This window comes from Mesoplodon densirostris, chromosome 17 (genome assembly GCF_025265405.1).
Source record: "Mesoplodon densirostris isolate mMesDen1 chromosome 17, mMesDen1 primary haplotype, whole genome shotgun sequence".
Lineage (NCBI taxonomy): Eukaryota > Metazoa > Chordata > Mammalia > Artiodactyla > Ziphiidae > Mesoplodon > Mesoplodon densirostris.
In genome coordinates, this window is record NC_082677.1 from 75414687 (window position 1) to 75435654 (window position 20968).

Sequence of the window (20968 nt, forward strand, 5' to 3'; positions counted from 1 at the left end):
TGTTTGGGCTGGGATCCCCCTAATCTGCCTCAGGTGGGGTGGGGCTCAGACTTGGGCAGATGACCTCTGACCTGCTCCACGTCACAGGCAAGGTGGCTCCCTGTGTTTATTTGTTTCATCTCGTGGCGCTCCTCCAGGACAGGACCTGGGAGGTCTGCCCACAGCCCCAAAGGAGTAGGTTCATTTCTTTGGGGTCCTCAGCAATCCGTTCCAGCACCACCCATTTAGAGAAAGGCTTCAGAAGGTCTGCTTTCCTTGGCAAGGTGGCCAGTGGAACAGCATACAGACCACAGATTCAGTTTTAGAGCAACGGGAGTTTGGTCAAGACTCCAGAATATTCTGAAGGACGAGTTCCTCTTGCTGGGCCCTCCCAGATCAGGATCTTCTTATCTTGAAGAATGGAAACTGATTCGTGCTCTGATTAGCACGTGGACCCTGTCGCCTGCCTCTTATTCCCTATAAGACACTAGGCTGGTTCAGGGGCTCTCAATCCAGACTGCTCCCCCCGTTTCCCCAAGCCCCAGGAGATATTTGGCCTTAACCTGGAGACATTTCAGTTGTCACAACTGGGGGAGGGAAGGAGCTACTGACATCTGGTGGGTGGAGGCCAGGGACGCTGCTAAACATCCTACAGTGCACAGGGCGCTCCCCAAGGCAAAAAACCATCCCACCCACAATGTCAATAGTGCCAAAGCTGAGAAACCCTGGGCTAGTTGGTTTCTTCAACTGTAAAATGGGTAGAATCACAGTAAGCATAAAAAGATTCAGCACTGTGCCTGGCCCAAGGGACACAGTCAGTACACATCAGCCCCTTTCTCTTTCTCACTCTGACCCTCCAAAGCCAGGATGTTTCTGTTCTGGCCGAGATCTGCTGTGTCTAAGCAGAGGTTATCATTCAGTGTCAGATGCAGACAGACAGGTTTACATGGAGGTCTGACGTGGGATGTCTGTTGACTGTGTCAAATATACACAGGAGGTAAAGGGCTGGTGAAGCCACAGACCATCCACCCTAACAAGAGAGAAGCATGCACCAGCGCAGGGCATGCAGCAACATAAGCTTCTCCCCAGATTTCCAGGACTGGAAACGGAATCACTTCAGGTTGGACAGGCACCTCCAACTCTTCCAAATCAGAGGGGCTACGTGTTTTAGACAAGAAGACAGAAATTCCATTTTCAAAGCTCTCTGTGTTGAATGCAGCCTGGGAGTGCACAATCTGATGAGCTGGGTATGTAGGGAGGGGCTGTGATTTACAGACAGTCTAATTAGTCAATAAAAGGAGAATGTGTTTCTTCCCCACGTTGCTGGCAAAGATCTGGGTATCAGCAGGTTAAAGCGTTCTGAGAAGCTATGAGTCACCTACGCTGTTCTCATCATTCCTTAGAAATACTACAATTCTGCTTCATTAAGATTCTCTGTGCTCCCAAGACTGGTTTGGGAAAGTCCCTTTCAAGAGTCACTCTGTTAGGAACCATCAACCCTTTGCCATGGTAGCATTTATCGACAGGCCACAGGGGCTATTTTCTCTGATCAGTGTAGTTAAATTCAGCATCTATCTTTTTGCAGCTGTGTGACAGATGACCCTATTCTATATACAAGTGAGTCTGAAGAATTAGTGAACACATGACCTACTTCACCCAGGAGACTGTCCCTTTATTTATGGTCCTAGGCCACTGGGATCACTCCCTTCTCAGGACAACTGTAGCACTTGTTTTCTCTGCTGCTTCCCCTGCAATTTGATCATTTACTCTTAACTTGTTATTTATTTCATGTGTATATCTCTTACCTCGCTTACTTCAAGGAAACTTGAAGCATCCTTCTTTGGACACTGCAAGGGTCACAGAATAGAATGGTAGCTCTACATAAATGTGGGCTCCTGTGGTTGAAATATGTGAAAGACTTCTTGTGCAAACTCAATTTTTGCCAAGTATAAATGGTTAATTTCCCAGCCTATGGCAGTAACTCCTGGGAATACGTTGCCTTTCCCACTACCTCAAATAATTGAGAAAATCGGGTTACTGAGCAAACTAAGAGCTTAACGTTTGGCTCTTTCTGAGGAGGCAAGCGCTCAAAACCCTAATCAGTTTAAGGAGATACCATTCCCACACTGCTGAGGCCTCTGGAAAGACACGACGTCACTGTGTACAAACCCAAATTAATTACCTAGAGAAAACATCTGAGGATCTGCGTGGCCAGCCAGGGAAGTGGGAAAACAAACAAATCAGCAAAGACTGAAATCCAGTGAAAGGCTCAATGAGTTTAACTGTTGAACTCAGAATAAGATCCCTAGCACTATACTGATAACTACGAGATTATAAAACAACCAATGATCTAATGCATTAATATCTGCTTATGATATCTGGAGAATATAAGACATTCTGTCAATTAATCATATCTCCATGGAACGCAGGACTTCGCCAAAAGGGATTTGGCAATTTATACTGGAGATATTCCGATTTCCATTGGTGGATTCTAAGTAGCCAATATTTTAAAGTGGTCCTCGAGGGGGCATTTCTCAGAAACAATGGTTTGTTTCCAAAGTTCTCAGGCAGTTGACACTCTGCCTCAGAGTGTTAGGTAATGTGAACTCTCCCTGAGTTATATGGCTTCTATCATCCTATTTTCAAAAGCACGTCAAAATTCATTTAACTTGTACACATTGGAGAACAGCAAAATAACTCCTATGTGAATCGAAGACAGGCATTAGTAACTCAAAAAGCAGGCCTGTGATTTGAACCACTCGATGTAAATTCTGTGATGCTCAAGCCTTTATTCATTTATTGCATTTACACCCTATTAGCACGTGCAGGACCCACTTTGAGAACAGTGGTGGCAGTTGAAGGAAGACCAATTTCTCTTGCTGACGTGCCAACCAAGAATACGTTTCTTTGTTATCTGACCTTGGGATGAGAGAAAGGGAACCAGACCTGAAGCCCCAGCTTAGTCAAGCTCTGGGTGTTTCCCTTCGTTAAACTGATTATTTTAACATCACGTCCGAGACAATAAGTGGAAGTTTAAAATTTCCTCTTTCAGTGGGAGGAAGGCCCTCTTCCCGGCTCATGCTATGTGAACCACAGGACCTGAAAGATTTATGCTCAAGGCGAGAAAAGACAGAGCTCTGATTTCTGTTTAAAGGCTATAATACTAAATCATTTAGCTAGTCCCCTAAATTTTCAGAGGCCATCTGAATCCATTCAATAATTACAGCTTTGGGCTTCCCTGGTGGCGCAGTGGTTGAGAGTCTGCCTGCCGATGCAGGGGACACAGGTTCGTGTCCTGGTCCGGGAGGATCCCACATGCCGCGGAGCGGCTGGGCCCGTGAGCCATGGCCGCTGAGCCTGCGCGTCCGGAGCCTGTGCTCCGCAACGGGAGAGGCCACAGCAGTGAGAGGCCCGCGTACCACACACACACACAAAAAAAATACAGCCTTTTAAAACACAAATTCAGAATGGTTTAACCCAAAGCTTGCCAGTATTTTATTTTAAATAGTTTTTATTTAATAATAAGGTACGAAACCCAAAGTGGGCAATGGAGCAGACAGTTGAGGGAGCAAGGTCAAGCCAGGAAGGAACACGGAGGTCCTGTGACTTTCCCACCTTGACCTTCCCGTGCCAAAGTGGAAGGCAGGCCCTACAGTGTATGTTCCTGTGTCCCCGATAAGCACAGACCTAGCCTCTGCTGACACACTGGCCACAGCAAGGGCTTCCTCAATGCTCGGATTTGAAAAGAAACACTTAAAGACCCTTTCCTTGTTGGGGTGGGTGCCAGATGCCCCCTGTGAGTGAGATGTGACCTGCCATCTCGAAAGATGCTTCGCCAGCTCTGAACTGACATGGGCCAGTTCCCTGTCAAGTCGAGAAGTCAGCCAAAAATATTTGGAAAGCTACACCTGGATAAATCTACCTTGTTATATATAATGGGTAGATTTTTGGTTAAAATTCAAATGAATCAGGCTAGAAAACATAAGACCAGAATAGGAAGTCTGAAAAGCACCAGGGCCTGGGGAAGTGCCCCCAGGTCTGCAGCTGATGGAGGGGAGTGGAGATCAAGAAAGCAGGTGGAATGGACACATTCTCTTTACGAGCGAGAAACACCAACTCTGCCTGCCCCCCGATGCTTTAAGTTACAAGAAAAGCAGAGTAGTGTTGATATAGGTCTCCATTTCCTATTTGTTGAAAGTTCCACTTTTTGTAGTTTGAAGGATTTCTTTGTTAGTTCAGCGTGCTTATAATTCAAGTTAGACACACACACAGAAAAAGAATCTGTGGTATGAACAGACTTGCCTCTCCTCTCAAGGATGCAGCCTGGAACTAGCTAGAAAAACGTCCCAAGTAAGGGAAGGAACAGCACCTGAAGATGAATTATAGTTGATAAAGTTGATGATGAAAGATATAAAAATGTTTCCACATACTTCATTTATTCAAAAACCTATCCTGGTAATACTAGTGTCACCAACTGTCAACATATTTTTTAAAAGAATAATGTTGGTACTTCAGCAAATAGCTGAAAAGAAATGAAACAGTTTTCTGTAAAGTAGAATTTGCTGAATTTCAAAAGTGTGAGTCTGTGGCCCCATATGCCCTGGGCACAACAGAAGGGAGAGAAGAACTTGCACCCTGGCCCTGCTGAATGACACCTCCAGTCCCAGAAAGCAGGCAGAGGTCCACGGGGGCCCCTCCCTCCCTTCCAGATGGCCCCAGCTGCTGTGGGTCCCACTGACTGACCCACTGGCCATGCTGTCTCATGGCCCCGCCCAGTTTCCATGGTGACCCCCAGACAGTTACAGGATGCTGCACTGTCCCCGGGTAAAGACTCTCTCTCAAAACAACGGCCTGCCTTCAAGATCCAACCTGCCTTCAAGAGAAAATGATCTTTATCCAGATCTGTGGTTCTTCAAGTAAGAGAGAGGCAGAGAACTTGCTTAGAAAAAACTATTATAATTTTGCATTTGGGAAACAATAAATAGCTACTGTTTCTGTAAATAAATCTAGACAAGGATGTTATGAACTTAAAATTGTTTGAAAATTCTAATTTGAAGAGAAGGCTCTAGAGTTCAATATAAATGTTTTCTTTTTTCAGAAAAAGGCTGAGTTTAGTTCTCATGCACTAATTCCAAAGAAGGCTATTGACTCAACAGATTTTCTGCCAATATACTTGTTCCTTCTACGGTCAAAAAAGGAAAAAAAACCAAATCACTGTCTTAACGTTAATTGCCACCAATAATTACAATCTTTGGGGAAGAGAAGTTAAGATTCCTCAAAAATACTGTTAAGTTTGGTTTTGCTTCATTTGTATTGCTCTGGGGAAATTATTGAAACGGTAATCAGGATTTAACATGACTTGCTGATTATTCGGTTGTTTTAATGTCATTTCTAATGACTTCCACAGTGATGGCAATTCAAGAGAAATTGCTGTCATCGGAGCTCGGGCTACTCACCTTTTGTCCCTTTACGCCATGGCAGTCGCATTTCCCGCAGCCAGAGCCAGCGCACACACCCTGGAAATAAGAGAAAACACCTTTAGACAGAAGAACACCTGCAAATTGAGGTCCATAGCTGAACTGAAATGATTTTGGCATCTTCACCTATTTATGGGTTAGCCCTACCCTTTTCGTATGAGCACGACTCTCTGGAATTGTTCTAATAGGCTCTCCGTACTTGTTCAACGGTCCATCTCTTTTGCCCTAACAGACAAAACAGCAATCCGGGAGTGGAACACATCAGAGCATCACTCAGTCCAAAAAGTGAAGGCTGTCACACTTTTAGAAATGGACTCTCCATTTCCCATAAAACAACAGGAACCCACTCCTATCTTGAAGGCTACGAAAGTATCACACTTCTGATTCAGGAGTTTCAAACCTGAGACCACGGGAGATTGGAGTGGCGGGGGAGGAGTCCATGCTTCGTCCCTCACATACCCAGAGACACAGATACATGCAAAAAAAAAAAATGTGTAGAAAGGACAAAAAAGAAGAAGCCCAAGCCTTAAAGAACTGATTTTTAATTCAATTAAAGCTGGAATGTTCAATCAAAGAACATTCCACAACAAAATCCTCCTTGTAGTTCATTTCTAACATTTAAATTAATGTTAAAACACAAGATAAAGAATCCAAGTATGTAATCAGAGCTGGAAAAGAAGGAAACAGCATGTTCAAATGCCCACCAGGTGCAACAAACGATCAGCCACCATCTTATTTAACGAGGTACGCGTTACCATCCCCATTTTACAGACATGAAAACTGAGTTAGGAGGTTTTAAATAACACACCAGGACAAGGTTGAGACAAACTCAACTTCAACTCCCATCATGGAAAACTGCCAGTGCATTAAAAGACAAACATATGATGGTGCTCAATACATTTGCAATTTCCTTAGAAGAATCCAAATTCTAAACCAAAATAGACATAGATATTGTGGATAGAATGGAAGAGGGTGTGATAGGAATATTGATAATTCAGCTATTGAGGTTTATTAGTGGCTTGATATTAAGTGTGAGATAAAATGTATGTCTAAGTGATGCTTCCAGCAATACAGTTTCTGGAAAATAAAACCATACCATTAATAATACTGTGATTGTGTGAAGTCTGTTTTTTTAACAACATACTCAAGTCTTAGTTCCCCTGCCTTGGAAATCTTCTGCATAAAACAGCTACATCTGGAGATATTTATTTTATAAAATGAAATCCGAACAAGTGCCTCCAAGACAGTAAGCTGTTCTTAATTTTACATTTTGGAAACGGAGACAATTGACAACAGTCCAAACCGACCCCAGAGATTACAGATCTATTTCTTTCCCTGACTCATCTTTCAGGCAATTCTCAGCATGCACGCTCATAAGCTCCTAACATTGTAGATCAATCCCTGTGCACAGTTTTGCTTCAGAATCTGGGTTTGGGTGACCACTCAGAGTTGTCTAAAGAGATGAGGCTAAAATCTCAAACCTGTGCTCCAGAAATTCATCCAAAATGCACAAATATAAAAGGACCAAGGGACTCAGGGGATAAGCCTTCCTCAACCATCCCCAGGAGAGGACTATCTGCTCCTAACCCGGTACGCATGAAATGTGGATTATATGCCGCTGTTGTGACCCTTATCACATGTTTCTCAGAGTCCTTTGCATGTATGTGTCCCCGGACCCCGGGAGCCCCTGGAGGGCAGCCCAGAGCCTCTAACCCAGCCTGATACAGCCTGTATTTCACCTGCGACCACGTCGGCTGTAAAACCCACAGCAGGAAATAAAGAACATCACTGACTGAACCATGACACACCCCCTCAACTGTTCGATCTACCCCAATTCCTAGTTGTTCAAACATTAATAGACGGGCATCGGAGACAACCCAGTGACACTGGTACGTCAACTCACAACGTATAACTACATCACAGCACTGTGGGAAAATACTCCAAAAAGGAACTCGGCAGTGAGGGTGGGACTGTTCCAGATCCCCAGACCAGCCAGGGAAAAGGGGAGGCTCTGGAGGATGCCTGGGCCCCCGGAGCCGCCCGATGCTGCGAGGTTAGCCCCCAGGCCAGGGGAGCCCAACAGGTGCGGCAGCCCCGAGTCACCTGGGCTCCGGGTGGCCTCTTCCTTGCAACTGTCCCATCTCCACCTCTTGCCTGCTTCTGAGCCGGGTCCAGAAACCCAGCTCTGCTCTTTAAATTCTGCTGTTTATCCACAAGGATACCAGAAGGAAAACTCAATCAGGCCAAGACCCACTGACTTAGGAAATGTCCGCCCATCACCCAGGCTTAGCTGGGGGAACCCAACAACAGCCCAGGGTGGTGACGGACTTTCTAAGTACAGTTCAACAACGGCATCTTCAAAACTTCAGATTAGGTGGGAATCTAATGACTGAAGCTGAAAATGGCTGTTGGTGATTCTGAGGTTTCCTCTTCTGAAATGCTGATAAAATCTTAAAAGTTCATCTTTATAAAAGGTTATAAAAATGAATTTCCTGGAACTGTTCCCTGAAGCTATAGGTAAATGCCTTAATTCAGGGGCCCCCAACCGCCAGGCCGAGGACGGGTACCTGGTCCCCGGCCTGTTAGGAACCGGGCCGCACAGCAGGTGGTGAGCAAAGCTTCATCTGCCGCCCCCCATCGCCCCCCACCGCTCCCGTGACCACCTGAGCCATCCCCCCTCCCCTCCCCCAAACCCAGCTGTGGAAAAATTGTCTTCCACAAAACCGGTCCCTAGTGCCAAAAAGGGTGGGGACCGCTGCCTAAATTGCAGGGGACCCCAGAAAAGAGGTCACAGGGCCCCAATGGTGGATGTTGAGGTCAAATTGTTTCTTGAGCTTTTGCTATAGAAACACACCCAGCGTGTGTGGGTAACAATCCAGCAGTTTTCCCTTGGACAACACTTCAGGTCATGACAAGTATTGGGGGAAATCGGAGATGAGAAAAAGGACTACAGTCTTATTATAGGCCCCATTAAAGGACCCTCCCCCCGCTCCTACCAGCTTACATCAAGCAAATAAATAAATTCTTAATCCCAGACAAAAGACACTCATGCCTCCTTATCTGCTTTATTCACATAGGAAATTTTATTACCCCTTCTGGCCCTAGAAGACAATTCCAAAGAACTGGTCATTCTAAGAAGATCTAAATGATGGTCAAGTTTGCAGAACAAAAGGCATTTTTAGACCATGATTTTTGTTTCACATTCTGGGTGGCCTAGCATTTTATGCAAATGGCTCTGTTTAAAAAAAACCTAATTTTTAGAATAACAAACAAACATCATGAGAGGCACATTTACTTTGCTAAATGAAATCTACTTTGAAATATCAGTCTTCTGGCCCTTTACAACTGCTGTTATAGAATGCCCCAGGCTGAATATCACGCTGGCATGTAAAGTCATTTTAGCTGTGACTCAGGGGTGCACGGATAAAAAGGACAACGATGACGTACCAAGTGTCCTTTTCAATCTGGTGTAATGTCTGATTTTGAAATAGCTCATTAAATAAAAGCCTTCAGTAATGCAAGTCTCAACCCTCCGTTATGAATTACTATTTGGAAGGGCGAATAAACTATATGAGTTACTCAGAGTCACGATTTCGCAGGTGACCTAACATGCTAAAGGCCATGTCACAAATTTCATGATTTCCTGAGGAATTACATTCCACGTCCAGACCTCTCAGCAAAATGAAAAGAGAGAAGGCAGCCCCCCTGGCCCCAGTGGTTCCCTCCTGGCTGCATATCTGAGGGGGCGGACAAGTCTGAAGTCTGGAAGATATTGGGTTCCAGTCAGCTAGCTCCCATCCCATCTGTTTCAGATTCTAGAACAGGAAGAACTTGTACATTCTGTGAAGTACTCACACTCCACCCTTGCCTCCTGCCTTTCCCCTCCTCGAGTGCAAGGTCAAGTAAACTAGCTCAAAGTCCCCAGAGGCATGCTTGTGCTTTCTTCCCGGGAGACACACACTTAACCTACAGTCACGACTGACGAAGTTGGTCATGAAGACAGTCTCCACTTGGAAATGGGGGATGTGGCTAAAGATCCCAAAGGTCAAAAAGTTGTGGGTCTTGGTCCATCTTATAGAAGTAGACCATCCCTGGTCCACAGTGACACGGGTCACTCAGACCGGTGAGGGTAAGAGAACCCTAGAAATTTCGCAGGGGGAAAAGCATCACCATTTATACCCCTAAAACCATAGAAAAGCTTAATGAAAACCAAGTCACACTTGACAGCCAATAATCTACCACGAGAGCATAACAAATTCACTCCAAATGGAAGCAGACCTGAATTAATAGTATTTGAAACAGAAAAAAATACATCAGTTCTCAATGATATCTGTAGGACACACACAACTTCAATAGCAGAGGTCACCTTTAAATGCCCACAAAGAGTACAACTGGAAAGGAATGCAAAATGTACAACGAAGTCATCCCTACATCGAATACCTTTTACATTCTGTACGAGTATTTTTATACTTTTCATGATAGGATAAAACAATGAATGTTATTCACATTTTCTTTCATGCCCCAATTAAAAATTTCCAGAGAGTCAAACCATCAGAAGTAATGCTATAAAGTAGGCTAAGTTCCAAAAATTCCCGAAGATTTACGATACACAGTACGAGCGCCGAAGAAGGAAGGGGAGAGACGAGGGTCAACGCCTTTCATTTGAAATAAACTCGATTTCCGGTCTTTCTCTGACCTACAGACTGACAGAAAGCTCTTCTCAACTTTACAGTGAGCTCTAGGTGGGGAGGCTCGCTAATCCGTTTAGAGAGAGACTTTTTTAGTTAACCAAGGAAGCCAACTGCACGTTACTCTGTGTGTGTGTGTGTGAGAGAGAGAGAGACAGAGACAGAGACAGAGAGAGAGAGAGAGGAAGAATGCCCACTCATGCTAATTTGTTAACTGTGACATACCTTCCGCAGGGAAGTATATTTGAAATGAGTTAAACACAGTCAAGTCCTCAATTGTCTGATTTTTTTCCTGCTTCTGAAGGGAGATAGACCTTTACCATCCCCACTGTAACAATTTTTATGTGTTTCACATCCTGCCAAATAGGGACAAGTGGAGCTCGGCCAAGTCTAAACAGCTTATCTTTCAAATTCTTTTTCACATTCTCTGCGCTGTGCAAAATGTCAAAATAGTTTTGTGGTGATAGGACGGTCCCCGTTTTCTTCCTGGTCGTAGCCCTCCTTCGGGGAACCTTGTGAATAATTATCTACCCCACTAAAGAAATATGTAGAGACACAGGAACGTATTTTAGGTCTACTAGGGCAGAAATTGGAAGCACGCAGAAACCAAAAGTGGAGCTTCCAGACTCCCCATGGTCGGGGGTCAAGTGGGACAACCCTTCTGGAACACGGTGAGGCCGCGTCTCCTAGGCTGAGCATCACACACCGTCTGGTCCCCCTCTTGGCACTTGTCCCACAGGTATGCGGGCAGATGTCCATCAAAAGTCATGTCATACATTGTCGTTACTGAAACCGCTTCTCAACATTTGCCCTTATCACATCCCACTGAAGTGTGGTCTTCTCATTTCTATTATTTTTAATTCTGTATCATTACTCCCAAGATGGTAGTGTGGTGAATAAAAGATGACCTCCTCCCCCCAAAAAAAGGCTCAATGAGCTCACACTCTTTTTGGAAACTAAAACATCATAAAGAAATAGAGAGTATATATGGGAGATTTTAATATGTAGGTCCTAATTCCCATCCTGTTTGTGATTTTTAACTAGGGTATGCTATTTTTGGTAATTCTTGTTTTAAATGTTAATTTACTGCCATGAGGTTCTGCAAAATGGCTGTCTATGCCTCCGTGGACCCCCTGCCCAGAGAGATTAGTTTGGGATTAGCAGATGCAAACTATTTTGTATAGGATGGATAAACAACAAGGTCCTACTGTATAGCACAGGGAACTCTATTCAAAATCTAGTAATAACTTATAATGGAAAAGAATACGTATGTATACGTATAACTGAAGCACTCTGCTGTACAGAAGAAATTAACACAACATTATAAATCAACTATTCTTCAATAAAATAACTTTTTAAAAAAATTATGAAAAAAAAAAGAAACTTCAACAGGAGAGCACACACCCCATCCCATTAAGATCAAGAACAAATGAAACTATCAACGGTGAAAGTCAGGAGAGTGTTGGCCTCCGGTGGGGTTGCCTAAGAGGTTTCTAGGTGCTGGGAACATTCTCTGCTTGATCAGGGGGAATGGTAACACGTGGAAAAATTCATTGAGCTGTGAATTTACCATGTTCGCACTTTGCTGTGCTTTAATAAAATTTTCCTTGAAGGCATGCTCAAGAATGTTTATTGCAACACTCTACTAAGTAGCCCGACCTAGAAACAGCAGAATAAAAACACAGTGGTCTGGAGTCACGGAATGAAACCCCTACCCACGGAGGAAGGTCGGCTATGACACAGACAGGTCTCATAGACTTAGTACCGAGCAACCTGGATCCAGGCACCAAAGAACAAGCCAGGAGATTCCAATTATATAAAGTTCAAAACTAAACAAAATGCAGTTGCAGAGTGGTTACCCTAGGGGGCTACTGGTGACTAGAAGGGGACTCAAGGGGCTTCTAGGTTTCCAGAAATGTCCTGGCTCGTGACCTGGCTTCTGATCCACGCACATAAGAGACACTGTGCCTTTATGATTTCACACATTTCTTCAATAAAATCTACCCCTCCCCCAAGAAGTGTGCCTAGGATTTAAAAATTAATAACAAGGTAAGATAACTAACAAGAACCTACTGTATAGCATGGGGAACTCTACTCAGTACTCTGTAATGACCTACATGGGAAAAGAATCTAAAAAAGAATGGATACATGTTTATGTATAACTGACTCAGTTTGCTGTACACCTGAAACTAACACAACACTGTAAATCAACGATACTCCAATTTAAAACAAGAAACAAAAAAACCCAAAACACGATGATGCAAAATTACATATAATACACATAAAAAATTAAATGAAATATTAACTAGTGTGAACGACTTCCACTAAAGTAAAAGACGAGAAAACCCCATCATTATAGCTACTATTATGTCATGTTTTCTAAAGTTTCTAACCAACAAAACTGTTCATGAAAACAAAAAAAAATTAATAACAAGATAGAGAGCAAATTATAGCCAAACATTGCAGTATAATAATAATTTCTTAAAAACCTACATTTGTACAGCATTTTTGAACTTCCAAAAATAAGCTTGGAATCGTGGAGTGAAGGGTGAGTGATCTCCAAGGAGCTCACAATCCACGTGCTTTCACCTGCATTTGCTTGATCGTTATTCTATCATCATCGGGGTTTTTTTTTGATAAATGTAAATAGATGTGATTCCAAAGATGTGAAAATAATTTTTCATCCTTAATCCAATAGAAAAGAATTTAGTTAAGTAAAATAACATTTCTGTTCCTGTCAATCTTGGAAAACGTGGAAACAGAATATCCCCACTACTTTTTAGACTCACAAAACATTTCTGCTCGAATGTGAAAACAACTACAAGTGTTGATATATTCTTGGCAAAAAAAAAAAAATGAGCATGAAACATTTGAGAAACAAACTGATCTTGGAATACGCAGCATCTCTCGTCGTCTGACTAAGAACTGACTCTGCAGAGTCTGGTGGGCTCTCAGCAAACAACACAAGGATATGAGGATGTTTGCTTGACCATTGCCATGTGATGGCAGTTCTGTTCTCCTGTTTCCCCATCGTACAATTTTGGTGACTCATTTTCATTTCTTTTCTTCCATTTCTCCCACTTGGTGGGGGTGGATGTGGAATGTCCTTGCCTGGGAGTGGGATAAACTAGAGGGAGTGATGGTGCAGCCCAGCACTTCTCCTCCAGGTCACTGGTGGTCCTGCTGCAAACAGATGTGACTATAATTAGCTGCCACATGACAGCGGCTCAGATGACTGTGTGTGAAACAAGTTGGTGGGCTGAGGACGTCCACTGGGACCCACGGGTAGAAACGCTGCCTGGAGACGGGAACTGGGCGGGGGGCCCTGGGGGTTGCTGACTCACTGGCCTGAAGGACAAACGCGGAGGAGTCTATTTCAGCAAGTTTCTAGCCCAGGGGTCACCCTCCTGAGCCAGAATGTTCTGCCAGAGCCACCGACTGCCCTGTCCAAGGCACGTGTGTGGCCCCAGAGGATCCCGGCCCTTCATGAGACTCACATATCCCACCTTCAGAGGGGAAACCTCCCAGCAGGAAGTTTCTGAGTCTTAGCTACTCTCTCCAGGTTCCCTGAACGATTTTCCAACCTCCTCATCCTCCACCTGAAACGGCCGTCACCTTCCCATCCTCCCACGTCATACAGCCACCACCTGCCCATCCTCCCATCCAACTCCCCACGTTCCACCTGGACTCGCCTCGTCCATCCGAGACTCTTCCTCGAGAGCCACAAACTTGTAGTTTCCAGCCACCCTTTGAAGAACAGCACATTTTACCCAGTCTGGCATGAAAAAAACAAAGCTGGACTATTTCCTCCAACTGGAAACACGGCAACTCCTCTATCGTGTTGAAGTACGTGGAGGTGTCCCTGCTATCCCTGCTTTTCATCTTTCCTCACTCCCCACCCAAGTCTGGCTCTTTCACTCCGAATCCAGCCTCTCAGCCTGGCCTGGTGCAGCCACTGCCACTCGGTCACCCACCTTCACTGAATTCCACTTCAAGGTCTGGCCCGCAGTGGGGGTGGGAGACTCGGCAGGAAGGAAGCAGCCCAGGTGGCCTGTGTCCTGCATTCATTCACACCGAGTCTCAGCATTCCCTGGTACTCATCTTTCACCTGACCCATTATAAGATCTCAGCATCTATTGCACACCTGGTATAGGGCAGGTATCCCCCTGCCCCACGATGCTAAGAATGCAGAGCTGGGTATCCCAGCGAGAGGGAAGAGAAAGTGAGAAACTACAGCATGAGGTGCCTCAAAAGACAGTGAGCAGAGTCCCACAGACACACAGGGGAGAAGCCCTATGCCCCATCTGAGGGACTCTGGGATCCCAGGGTAGGTCCCACTGGAGTGAGAGGGGAGGGCGCTGGCCTGGCCAGAGAGGGCGGACATGGAGAGGGGCTTTGCTACAGGGTGCTGGGCGGGTTGGGGGGGGGCACAGAGGGACATGCCAGTAGGCAGGACAGAGCCAAAGGGCATCTTAGAAAGGGAAGTGGCAGGGGAGCTGTGCCCTCCTAGGAAGAGGGCGGGCCGGCGGCAGCTACTGGCAGGTAGGCACGGGTACGAGGTGGCAAAGGGTAAGACGCCAGTTCCTGCAGCAGACGGGGAGTCGGATTTTGAGGCTTCATAACAGCACATGCAATCTGCCAAGTTTAGCACTCAATTTAAAAGCACGTTTTTAAGCAGAAGTACAGGGTGCTTTCTGCACATCCTTCAGTCTCACTAAATGCACTTGGAGCAGGAAACATGCACCACAGCGCTTCGGTTAGAACTGCTTTCAAGGGTTGGAGGAGGAAGAGAGAGGAGAGCAGGAAGGAGGGGGTGACAGGAAGGGCAGGAAGGCGGGGGAGGCAGGGGGCGGAGTGTGAAGGGAGAGACCAGGCACTGCAGCCCGCCAGGTGCCTGAGGCCTCGTCCCGCCTGGATGTGGGTGGCACTTATCAGAGTCGCCCCCTCTGAGTACCTTCACTGGGGTCTCCCACTCTCACCCCTTATGTGAATCCCACGTTCACACTGTTTCTTCTAACATCCCCCTGGCACTCTTAGCAACATCACGTCGACATAGGATCTTAGAAATAGATGCCGCACATCTACAGGAAAGTAGATTTGAGTAAGAGGTTAGAAATGGCCCCCCGGCCTTGAAGAACAGCTAAAGCGCTTCTGACTCCACTCCAGGACCTTTTCTGCATTATAGCTTCAGAAAATTCCTCATCAGGTCTAAAATTTTAATCAAAAGAACACTTAGTGAGCTTCTGATGCTTTTCCTTCTGGGACCCAGGAAATACACTGCAGATATACTACATACACTACATTAAGTAAGAAACTCCAAGCAGCCTAGTCTAACAGGGCACCAGGTCCATTTACTGGACAGCTATCGGCTGGGGGGATTTATGCAGAGTGGTTTTCCCTTCCGTAGGACTATCTTTAACAAGATGCCTTGAAGGACCCACTGGCTCTAGGAAAGCACCGGGGAACCAGCACGCAGGCACGAAGATGGCTTTACACTGGGTATGCAAATGTGGAGTCAGTCTTCTGTGTATCCCACGGTGTTCCACCTCCCGATCCTTTAAGGACCCTATAGTCTGTTAACACACTTAAAATGGAAACATGAAAAGCCTAAGTGACTAGGGAAAGATGACAAGTATAACTGACATAAACTCAAAAACAGAGTTTAACTAAACCAGGGGTAATGGGATTGCCAACTTTTTCTTTTCCTGAAACCATTAACTATTATAAATCACTGCTGATTTCTCCCCAGATCAGAGACATCACCAACCCCCTCCTCTCTGGGTCTGGAAGGTGATCCAAGCTGTATGACACCCCCTCCACCACCATGTTCTCTCTGTTTCCATCTTAACAGGCTACATTCCTCTTCTAAAAAGCGAGCAGGAAATGCTGCTTTTCTGTGGAACTGCAGAATGTGGGATGGCCCAGTTGAACAGGCTACAACCTCACTCACCCCGTAAGGATTCAATGAGCACTTCCTCTGTGTGGGTACCGTCCCCATACTTGGCAGGCAGAGAGGGGGAGGTGCCCTCGTGGAGCTGGCCATCTACCAGGAGAGCCCTGTGCCCTGCAGCAAGAACCCTAATGCAGGGAGGTGACCAAGCAAACCCCATGAGCCAGCTCTCCAGGGAGGAAAAGTTTGTGGGTGCCCAGAGGAGCCCAAGACTGGAGACTCAAGTGAGGATGTTGGAGAAAATCTCGCTGGAGAGGCTGGGAGAACGCAGGCCATGTGGACCTTGAAGGGAAGTCCAGTGCTTTCTCTCCAATAGGCCATTGGGAGCACTGAAAACTTCTGAATGAGGGAAAATTCCTTCCTCTGCATTTTAGTAACATTCTTCTACGCGTGAAGGAGACTGAGGTGAGGAGGGCCTGTGGGGTCAGGAGACCTACCAGGGAGTCTGACAGGAGGGAGGGGGGCTGAACCCAGGCAGCAGCCGGAAGGGAAGGAGAGGAAGGATCCAAGGGATGGAGAAGGCAGACCAGTGAAGGCTCAGTGTTAAGTGCAGGGGACGGAGGGGTTTCCAACGGGCTTGTGGACAAACCGTGCTGCCTGCCATTTCAGGAAACAAAGGATGCTGAGGCCACAAAGCCAGCAGCCACTGTAGCCTCCCCAATCCAACCCCACACCAGTGCACCCTGAGGGGATGCAGGATGGAGAAAAACAGGATACTGGCCCCAGAGAGCTAAGGGGCATATCAAAGGAGTGATTTCAGTAAGCCCAGACTGTTGCATCTTCCTGTACATAGCAAAGCACTAAAATCATTAACAGGAGATGTCTGTAATCTCATGTAACATGTCTGTCTGCAGTTTTTACGATCAGCTGTTATCTCCTGATGTTCAACTACATGGTTTTTTCCTTTTTCTTTCAGCAAAAACTCCTCTGTATCCAGGCTCCTCCCTGACCTCTTAGGAAGAGTCCCTCAGGTCTCTGAGAGGCTGTCTCCCAGGCTATAGTCCTCGGTAAGGTCCCTGAACAAAACATAATTCTCCACTTTTATACTGTGCATTTTTTTCAGTGGACAGGTGTGATCGGAAGGACAGTGATTCCACCAGTAATAATGGGAAATGGAGGGAAGAAAAGAATGTCACACGTTTGATTTTACGATAGGAAAAGACAACGGAGTTTCATTTTCTTGGTTGGTAATTCTACAGATCTCAGGTAAAGATCTTTAGCCTATTTGTCAAACTGCATATCTCATGATCTTCTTTAGTTAGCAAACCTTATTTAACTCATGATTATATTCATTGATGCAAGAGATAATGTAAATCCTTACGCAAGACGTAGCACAGATCCAGCAGGAAGCCCCCAACTTCATTTCAGCCAATCATCCCAACCATCGCACCCCGGGACATCCAAGCAGAGCTGCTGGCATGAAAGTAAGCTAGCCTGACGTGCACGTACCATTCTAGGTGACGTGAGATGTGGGAAACGAGGCCTGTTTTCCTTCCTTCAAGTACATTCTAGTCCAGACGAGGAAAATGCATGTAAAACTAAATGACTTGGGAAGATAATTGTTACTGCGGCTCTGAACACACAAACTGCCTGAGAAGGAAAACTGCGTTTGGATGGGATGCTACACCGAGGGAAAAGGATAAGAGAGGAAGAAGAGAAGGGACAGGGGAAGAGGAGGCCACCTTGTTGGGGACCCGCTGGACACTGCCTGTGCTTTCTGGTGGCGTGGCAGGTCAACAGCAGCCTGAACCTGGGTGAGATGCCCAAGCCTGGGATGCCCAACATGGGCATTCCAGAAGGAGGAAGCACAGTGAACCAAATACAGAGATGGGGAAGTGCAGAGGGAGGTGAGGAGAACTGAAGGAGCTACGGAGGCTTGGACCCCAGGAGCGCTGGCTGGGGCAGTGGACCACACAGACCCTGGCCACATGGTGGAAGGTCTGCAGGCCACTCTAAGGCAACCAGACATCGTGCTCCATGACAGGGAAGCCATAAAGTATTTCCAGGAATGAGGACAGAAAAATGGATATTCTTTCTTGTAGGACAGAGACTAACCACACTATGCATCAAACGAATGTACATAATATCAGTTAATTCACGCTACTTCCATTTCACAGAGACTATAAGACACCCTGTTATGACATCAATCACAGCTGTTCCGCTTTCTTGTCAGATATGGGACATGATGAGGAAAAGTGTGCATGTTTAGACTAATCCCCGGCAACCAGGATGAAGCCAAAATGTAATATTCAGAACTGCACTCAGCCTCAAATACCAGACTCATCGAAAAGCCACTTTTCAAAAATACATGCAAGGATTTAGACTCTTTATAAATGACAGATTTTAAAGTGCTGCATTGAAGCTCTGCAAACCCAGAGGACTCACACTTAGAAACATCACCCCCAAAGGATAACATGACTTGATGTGTTAGCTTTAAAATCAGGTCTGAAAACTCAAACAAAATGTGAACAGAAATTCCACGGAATAAACTCTGTGGAATAAAGAACACGTGACAGTATGGTGAGCCCTCTTGCCTCTGACAAAAGGTCAGAGATCCACGCGGAAGACTCTTTGTGACAGACTCCCAGGTCACGTGCACATCGGAGCAGGGGCTCAACTACAAACTTCAAGTTCATTGGGATTTTATGGAAGATAACAGACATGGTGGACCAAAAACGCTGCTTTTCAAGAACTAAGTGGCACTTTCAAAGGACCCACCTAAAAACACAAGTGCAACACTTATGGTTAAAAGAAGGAAAATGGGGTAAACCACAGAAGGAAGTGGTGGTTTTCTCAATGACACACTCTGGTATTTACACTGCGGCCACAGAGATGCCAAGAGACATCTCTGAGGCTGCCTTGAGGCTCTGGGGCCAGCTGCCCATTGTTAGTGTCTGCAGAGGTACCATTCCCAAACCACACGTCCCCACGCCACCCCTGAGCAGAAACCCATCCTTAAGTTTACCAGCTCGCATTGAAACCAAATGTCAGTCTGTTGACAAATAGCTGTCAAACTGTGTGAGAATCCAGAAAGCCTTATCTTTTCCAAGAGTGTTTAAGAAAAATATTTAGTAGCTTTAAGCCATGCATAATTTATTATGAATATAAATATGAAATAAATAAAATATGAAAAATATCACTCACTCCATTTCCTTGTGCCTTCAATTTGAATGATACATAAATAGTCCTAGTTTCTTCATTTTTTTCACTGGTACTTCATTAAATATTTATTCCCCCATTTGCTATCATGGAGAGTTTTAGGAGATGTGTGAGCATTAAAAGATGGTTTCTAATGGCAAAGCACTTGTATAAGCGCGTTAACATCTAGAAATAGCTAGAAAACCTTTTGCTACCAGTTACAGTGAAGTTTAAATCAAACAAGGAGAATTGGACAGTGAACACGAATCAAAACAAATATTTTCTGGTGAGGTTTATCCCGTTGGAAACCAAAACCACACCTGTGCTTCTAATAACTATATTTTCACATGTTGATGAAAGTCTTTATGTGCTATAAGGGAGCTAATTCTCTTTCTTTGAAAAACTTTAGTGTCCTTGCTATAAACTGCCAATTCTAGAGTTCAAATTTCTATGTTAATTTCTAAGTGAAGGTTCATTTATAGAACAGCCCATTATTATTTCTGCATTTGAGGAAACCTGGCATTATTCAAAGGGGAAAACTAAGGAGAACAAAAAGAGACGACATAGTGCGCATAGGATACAGGGAAGATGTCCTGAACGCAGTGAGCTGGGCCGGCTCTGGAAAGAAACTAAGTATGAATGAGCCAAAAGCCAATAAAACTATTGAAAAGGAGAACCTGGCCAAACAATACATGAAACATGGAATCCTTAAAGGATTAATATCACGATGATGGAATCAGCCAATTCAGGACAACTTGCAATTCAGTCATTTTTACCCTATACACAGTATAACTGACAGTTTAGGACATCAGTGTGGGTTTTTCTGTGTTAAGATGTGTGATTTGACAGGGGAGCAAAATGACCTCCACCTCCAGTTCATTTTATGACTTGCAGATACAATGCCAGGCGATAACTCAATTCTTTTTCTTTACTTATTTCTTGTTGCCAGATTCCAGCACTAACCCCTGTGTCTGTCCAGTCACTGCTCTCTTGAATTAGCAAAGGGACTTTGAGTTGTAAATTAACCTCATGTTAAGAATCAATAACATCCCAGTTAAGATATGAATCACAAGGTCTCCAAGCTAATCATACAGTTTTCAGTGTGTTGTTTCTAATATAAACTTTGTGGTTGCTGATCTTATTTTCACACACACACACAAATAGAGCCATTATATGTCTCTGTGTCTGTGTGCATAGACATGAAAATATTCCTTTATGATGATTAAATTATTTAAAATTCTTATTCACTTTTTAAAAAATTAATTCACAATGTACTTCTACAGAACCCTCAACTTGGAAATACACTTCTTCTGAAATCAGTCAAACCCCATTGTTTTGGCCATTAAAAGAAACTGAGATATTGTTTGGATTAGGCTACTCAGAGAATAAATATAAAGGTTTTCACCTACTTAATTACGAATGATTGATGGCCTATGATGTGTTAGGTCCTGTGACACAGCAACTAAAAGGATGAAGGAGGTCTTAGCTCACAGAAAAGCCTTTACAGTTGGACAGTAACAGAGGCACATCCCTTGCCATATATGGGAACATAAACTAAAGGGGTGTGATTGGAATGTACTAGATGTAGTGCGTCTAAAGCTAAAACAATTCAATCCATAAACATCTGGATGAAATGTACTTTGAAGAGGAGAGTACTACAACTTAAAACTTCCTTTTGCCATCTTGCATCACATATCTTGAAACAGACCGAAAACAATGGGCTACGTTCTTCAAAG

The 20968-nt window shown here is 44.8% G+C and overlaps 2 protein-coding genes across 2 annotated transcripts in view; one reads left to right on the forward strand and one right to left on the reverse strand.

Annotated features, from left to right (window-relative positions):
• The window catches only part of COL4A2 (collagen type IV alpha 2 chain), a 635121-nt gene that overhangs the window by 392498 nt on the left and 221655 nt on the right, over positions 1–20968 (forward strand). The window lies entirely within an intron of this gene.
• COL4A1 (collagen type IV alpha 1 chain) overlaps positions 1–20968 on the reverse strand; it is a 148055-nt gene that overhangs the window by 83502 nt on the left and 43585 nt on the right. Inside the window, exon 2 of the mRNA XM_060080230.1 lies at positions 5436–5495. Within this exon, the coding sequence (XP_059936213.1) occupies positions 5436–5495 (60 nt within the window). The remainder of the gene's footprint in view (positions 1–5435; positions 5496–20968) is intronic.